At 42.1% G+C, this 7,500-nt stretch overlaps 1 protein-coding gene across 3 annotated transcripts in view; it reads right to left on the reverse strand.

Moving 5' to 3' along the window:
* Nucleotides 1-7,500, reverse strand: part of LOC134454182 (arf-GAP with Rho-GAP domain, ANK repeat and PH domain-containing protein 1-like) — a 57,530-nt gene that overhangs the window by 42,466 nt on the left and 7,564 nt on the right. For all 3 annotated transcript variants that reach the window (XM_063205013.1, XM_063205011.1, XM_063205012.1), the window contains exons 5-7: nucleotides 2,645-2,800; nucleotides 2,167-2,236; nucleotides 996-1,116 (exon numbers count right to left, since the gene is read on the reverse strand). In XM_063205013.1, coding sequence (XP_063061083.1) covers nucleotides 996-1,116; nucleotides 2,167-2,236; nucleotides 2,645-2,800 — 347 coding nt within the window. The remainder of the gene's footprint in view (nucleotides 1-995; nucleotides 1,117-2,166; nucleotides 2,237-2,644; nucleotides 2,801-7,500) is intronic.

Raw genomic sequence — 7,500 nt, forward strand, 5'->3', positions numbered from 1 at the left:
GCTCCATTTCAAAATGTCAAATCACAAATCCAAACAAAAGACAACGTGCGTGTTGCATACTGAGAACATAACTGAGGTTCATTTCGAGTTTTTTTGTATAAGCGCATGCGCGCTGCTGCACGATCAAAACAAAAATATTAAACATCAACATTAAGTGTTGCATTTCTGTAAGTAACTTAATACAACATGTTTCCTGACGAAATATTACCAGTGTTGTTTTCAGTTAATGTTTGGATATTAATTGGATAATGTTTGACAATGTGAGACAGTTGTTATAGGCTACCTATACTGGAACCCTGACCCTTCTCTCTCCATCTCTGTCTCTCACACATGGTCAGCATCTCAGCATGATATGATCTAAGCCTATTTGTAATAAGCCTATTTTTCCTTGGTGAACTAATATCCCTTATTTCTCTGTGTTGTGTTTTGATGTCAACACCTGGGGAACAGGTTGCAGTGGTAGGCCTATATCTGCAACATCATTTAGTAGACCTAAAAAAATAATGTAGGCAGGTAAATGCAAAAAGAAAGCATAGGCCTATATATAAATATAGCCCATAATTTATTTTCTTCTTATTTTTTTCCCATAAAAAAATCGGGAAAAATAATAAAATTGTGGGGCATATCGAACCGTGGGTCATATATCGTGATACAAACCGAATCGTGGGTTGGGTGTATCGTTACAGCCTTAGAGGGCAGGCTTTTCAAATGATACACCTTATTGTACACACACACACACACACACACACACACACACACACACACACACACACACACACACACACACACACACACACACACACACACGCACACACGCACACACACACACACACACACTCACACACACTCACTTGCACACGCACACACACACTCACGCACGGACACACACACACACTCACGCACGCACGCACACACACACTCACGCACGCATGCACACACACACACACGCACACGCACACACGCACACACGCACACACGCACACACGCACACTCACCGTCACTGTCGGCTCTGAACAGGAAGGTGCGTTGGTCTGTGACGACCTCAAACTTCTGATCTCCGACACTCAGCACCTCCGTAATCACGCTGGTGGGGATGAGGCGCTTCGAATACACCTCCTGCATATCAAACAACCAATTCATCAATCAATTGTTTAATTAACTAATTAATCAATACACCTTTTAATACACTTCCTGATAATCAAATAATTGCAAAATTAATTAATTAGCAAGTAATGGATTCTTTCAATATACCTCCTGACAATCAAACAACCAATTCATCAATTATTGAATTAAACTTCAATTAAATTAAATTCAATCAATCACCTCTGTGGTGATATCGATGACGATGAGGTGCTCCTATTTAATCCTAATTAATTCATTCATTCTTTGATTAACCCAGCAATGCATTCATTAATTAATGACATAATCAAACAATACATACATTGAATATAAATGTAAAGAATTGAATCACCTCCAGACAATCAAACAATTAATCAATTAATTAACTCATAAATTAACAACTTAACGAAAACAAAAATGAACCCATCAATGAACCAACCAATTAATCAATCAGATGATTATTCAATCAACCAATCAAACAATCAACCAAACATAAACATAAACAATTCAGCGATGAACTAATATTCATCCTTCCTTCAAGTTGATCAACTAATCAATATACTGATCAATATCAATTTCATAATAAGAATACGTTTTTTCTCTGTCACTCCATTTCCCACCAGGCTCATTCCATCATTCTATCCATCACTCACTCCATCACTCTATTCCACTATCCTTTCGCCCTGTCTACCCATCCATCGCTCATCATTCCATCAACTCTCTTCACCTCTGAATCAGCCAGAGGTGCACACCACCTCACACCAGAGACTCTATTCATCCATAAATAATGCATTCATTGCCATCTTCCATCTCTGCATCTCTTTATCTCTCAATCAACACTTTCCATTCCTCCATCTCTCAATCCCACTCCAATCTCTCCATCTGGTTATCTCTGTATCTGCCCATCATTTGTCTTTCCATTTCTCCATTTCCCTTTGTCTCTGCATCTCTCAATCATCTGTCTTCCCATTCTTCCATCTGGTTATCTCTGTATCTCCTCATCATCGTTATGGTTTATTGCCAAAAGTGCAATGTGGGTAGCAGTACCTTCTCGTTGTCATAATAACGCAGGTAGTCAGAGTCCAGCTTCACCCAACGCCTCTGGAAGATCAGAGACCTGTGGGGACGCACACACACACGCACACACGCGCGCACACACACGCACACGCGCACGCACATGCGCACGCGCACGCACATGCGCACACAAACACACACACACACACACACACACACACACACACACACAGAAATCCTAAATAAAATAGGTAAACATACAGCACAAAGGCCACAGCAGAATGTCTGGGACATCATTTGAATACTTAGAAAGCTCATTGTCTGTTGGTTCCAGCCCTTGTTTTAGATTGGCTTCTCATCCATGGGAGGGGCTCTTGTGATTGGCTACTCATCCCTGGGGCAGGCTCTTGTGACTAATGTGTTGTTGTTATTGGCTACTCATCCATTGGCTACCTACTCACCCCTGGGGTGGGCTCTTGTGGCAAGAGGGCTATTGTGATTGGTTACTCACCCCTGAGGCGGGCTCTTGTCCAGCCAGCCCGTCTTGATGGCTCCTGATTGGCTAGAGGCGAGGTCTTGGGCAGGGAGAGTGGTTGATAGACGCCCAGAGGAGGGCAGGTAGATGCTGCCCAGAGTACTCAGGCCATAGTCCTGCCAAGACTTACGGCTAACACACACACACACACGTTAATTAATTTATGTATAAATACATAGTCCTGCCAAGACTTACGCCTAACACACACACACACGTTAATTAATTTATGTATAAATACATAGTCCTGCCAAGACTTACGCCTAACACACGAATGCACATGCACACGCACACGCACGCATGCACGCACACACACACATACACACACACACACGTTAATTAATACATGTATATACATACATAGTCCTGCCAAGACTTACACCTAACACACACACACACGCGCGCGCGCGCGCACACACACACGTACACACACACACTTTAATAAATACATACAAATAGTCCTGCCATGACTTATTCCTACACGAACACACGCGTACAGTATACACACAAGTACAAATGAGGAAACTTACAAAACTACAAAATTACATCACAGCACCCCCCCCCCCACACACACACACACACACACACACACACACAAACATTCCCAAATGTTCTTTCGTGTGTGTGTATGCACGTGTGTGCGTCACCCTTCAGTCCAGTCCAGTTCCCCAATAATATTCCCGTAATAGTAAAGGGAAGCTAGAGACTATTATTACACACACACACACACACACACACACACACACACACACACACACAGGAACACACACACACACACACACACACACACACACACACACACACACACACACACACACACACACACACACACACACACACACACACACACACACACACACACACACACACACACACACACACACACACAGAAGGTGGTAATTTTCTTATCCTGCATCCTGAGGCTGTAAAAAAACTAAATATTTAAAGGCCTCACAGAATTTGCCGATACCAGCAGTTTGTCTTTTAAATTGTGTAAAATGGAGCTTTGTGGTTGTTCTGTGGTTGTTGTGTGGTTGTTCTGCCAGGAAGACTTAAGTCACGTGCGCATTTTGTGGAGCCGATCAGTGGTCGCCATTCCCTTTATAGTGACGTGTCTAACTCTAATCTTTTGCTGGCTTAGGTGTGATCGGTTCAAAATCTCCTCCTACATTCCCCACCACCACCACCTGGTTGGTCCAGTTTACCTGTCCGGGGGGGTTAAAGGTCCAGTTCCTGCTGCACGGGTACGGCAGGCTCTACTGGATCCGCTGATGCAAGACCTGGGCCGATGATTAGACCTACGCCAAAGACTGTCTACCTTCTGTCAATTTCTATTGTCAACTATGTTAACATTAAATCGTTCAAATCTAATTCCTCTCTCTGAGTCCTTCTGGCTGAACTACCCGTTCTCAAGGCTCTCCACCTTCCAACAAGACTGACTTCTAAAATCCAGCTTCAGAGGTTCACACGCCAGTTGACTGGTTAACTAAAAATGCTTCCATAACAACTGAAATAGGTGTGGACTTTCCCAGCAGAGGCTCAAGAGAAGCTATACTTTCTGAGGTGCCTTAAAAAATACAGTTGCCAATATTATCCAGGAGTATCCAAGAGTTTAGTTGTAACCAACTAGATATCTGCTTAGGGTTCAAAGTTGTTTAAAAACTGGATGACAACTACATGAACAAAGGAGAGCCTTTGCAACCATGATGTATCAATAACACGTTGATGCAGGCAGCTCTATAATGCCAATATCCAAAACATCCACCAATACGGTACGTCCAAAAATGTCTGGAATGGAAACTCTGACAGCCAAAAGGAAACTTGAACTATAGAAGCACACAGAGAGGTTACACCCTTGTCTTTTTTTTCATTTCAAGCCTTTCTGCCTTGTTTTGTGGAGTTAGAAACTGGATTGTAAAAATTCGCCTTTTCCCAAAATGGTGAGTAATCTTTCTTTTTTTAGATGCGTCCCACGCATCTCTATAAGAGGCTTTGGTGTCCGTCCGTCCGTCCCTCCGTCCGTCCGTCCGCCCTCCCGTGATGCGTTTCTGAATTGTGATTCCCTCTTGTGTCCACAAGGTGGCAGTCGCTCAGTGGAGTGGCAGAGCTCAGTTTTGGCCTGGAGCTCATGCGTGCAAACCAAAACGTCTACCATAATGGTTAGCAAACCGGCTACGCAGCTGATTGATTGCATTCTCTGACACAACTGCAGAAGCACAGAAGTCTGTATGCATATTCCATCCATGTGTGCCATGTGTGCTAGCCGAGTTCCTAAACATTCACACAAAGACGTCTTCAGATAAGGAGGATAACTGTCAAGCGCCACACTCAACAAACTCTTCATGGTCAATAACACCAAGCGGAGCACAAAAATAGGAAGGCATGAGACATTTGCAGATAGCGTTTCCTATGTTCAGTGTTGTTAGACTACACAGCGTCACCACTCAAAAGAAACAACACCCTTTGAAGAAAACAACAGCCCGAACACCGGCAATCCCCTGTATTTTTTTGACAATGCTGTGAGAAGTGCAGGCAAGAGAGCAACTCGCGCTTTGAGCGTGGGTGGAGGAGATTACTTCGATACTTCGATTAACGCGAGCACAGGGAGAGTGAAGGCTGTGTTGTTGATCATACGCACACGCGTCTTTTAAAGGGTTTGTTCGGGGCGACCGCTTGACAGAGAGCGCGCTTTTCGGTTTATGCAGTAGGCCTAAATGTCTCATTGATTAGTTTATGGAACTTACGGTTTGTCTGTTACGGTCCACGAAGACAATATCCACGTGAAAACGCAAACGCCTGCAAACCACTGTTTTGACAGAAAGACAGTTCACCTGTCGCCTACTCTGTTTTCTTCCCAAAGCGGCATTTAAAAGTATTCCATGAAATCCAACATCAACGTCACTTCAAATAGGTGACAGCATCATGCACACACATGAAATAACACTTCAGTGAGGGGGGGACATCACTGCTCTCATATTAAAGTGAAAAGAGAATTTCACATTTTAGTTTATTTAATGTAGGCCTATGCAAAATTGCAAATAGCCTATTCATTGAAATCTGTCCAGAAAGGGTTGTAATGTTTGCCTGTTTTTTATGTTTGTAATTATTATTTATAAAAAATCGTGATTAAAAAAAAATAAATAGAGATTTTATGTTAAAAAAAAATGTGATATGGGATGGGCCGATGGCCCCCCTAGCTAAATTCGCCTTAGGTCCCCAAATTCCTAAATGTAGCGTAAGGGATTATTTTGAAAAGACAGTAACATGTAATCAGCAATGCATTACAGTTTTTCAGTAACTTGCCCAACACTGTTGAAATCCTACGGTACTTTTTCAAATCCAGGCTTATACAGTACATGGTAGGCTTATTGATAAATTGCCTTGACAGGTTATGAGGAGGCCAAGGGGGCGTTTGGGCAAAAAAGGTTCAGAACGGGCATAGACGGACGCATCTGTTGTCCGCCTGTCGGACTTGTTTAAAAAAATCCTGGAACCACCAAAATGTAACCACTTGTTCCTTTTGCCATTTCCAAAAACTCCACAAAATGTAATCAAAATCCGTTCATAACTTTCAGAGTTACCCTGCTCACAGACAGACAGACAAACAAACAAACCGGAAACATAAGAGGTAACAAACAATCTCACCCATGCCCTTCCATTACTCCCCAGCGTGTTCCTACTGTTGCACTGCCGAAACTGTGCACATGAAACCACTGGTGAACTCTCCCATTCAGGCATGTTCCAACAACAACAGATAAATGAAATAACTCAAACCTCATGATAGTATCATCATATGTATTCTTAGGCATAACCCTGCAGGGGCTTAACAGCTTCACTTTTCTGCTAATATAAAAGAAGGAACCAAAGGAATTAAAGAGCTAATATTAGCAGCTAATATTAGCTCTTTAATTCCTTTCCTTCCTTCTTGTTATTGTGTGTGTGTGTGTGTGTGTGTGTGTGTGTGTGTGTGTGTGTGTGTGTGTGTGTGTGTGTGTGTGTGTGTGTGTGTGTGTGTGTGTGTGTGTGTGTGTGTGTGTGTGTGTGTTTGTGTGTATGTGTTTGTGTGTGTGTGTGTGTGTGTGTGTGTGTGTGCGTGCGTGCATGCGTATGTGCTTATGTGCTTGTGTGCGTGTGTGTGTGTGTGTGTGCGCGCGCGCGCACGTGTGCATGTGTGGAGTAGGCTAAGTATATTACCCTAATGACAATAATACCGTAATGCTTCCGGTGCATATCCACAACATTTAGGCCACATAATTCTGCCACAGCTGCTCCAATACACTCATTTTGAATCCCATGCAAATACACTCCCTGATGACCTCTATGACCTCTAGGTGACCTCCAAGGTCATCAGCGGTAAGACCCAACTTACTTCCACATCTGACAATAAACCGTGTGTTGTGTAATACATTTAATCACAAAAATAAAATGCCCTGAATTTCACCTCTTTTGGACATATTAGAATATTTGATGAATTTGATCATGATACCACGAGACATTTTCAACATTATACTGTCTCAGTATTCACTCAAAATTGATAATTAGAGTTAATCCTTAAAAACAATGTATCTAAGTAAGTTGTGAGAGATTTGTCAAATTTGAATTTCTACTATAGAAAATCATAGGGACACAAATCCATTTGGCCATTGTTCACTGATCTAGGGTTGTATAACGAAACATTCAACTCACGATTCGATTCATATCATGATCTTTGACCTACGGTTCGATACACCCCACGATTTTTTTTTTTTTTTAATTAATTATATTTTTCACATTTACCAACATTACAAAATAAAATTATGAATAAAAACAATTTTCAAAAAGTAAAAAATACTAAA

Source organism: Engraulis encrasicolus, chromosome 8 (genome assembly GCF_034702125.1).
Source record: "Engraulis encrasicolus isolate BLACKSEA-1 chromosome 8, IST_EnEncr_1.0, whole genome shotgun sequence".
In the NCBI taxonomy this organism is placed as follows: Eukaryota; Metazoa; Chordata; class Actinopteri; order Clupeiformes; family Engraulidae; genus Engraulis; species Engraulis encrasicolus.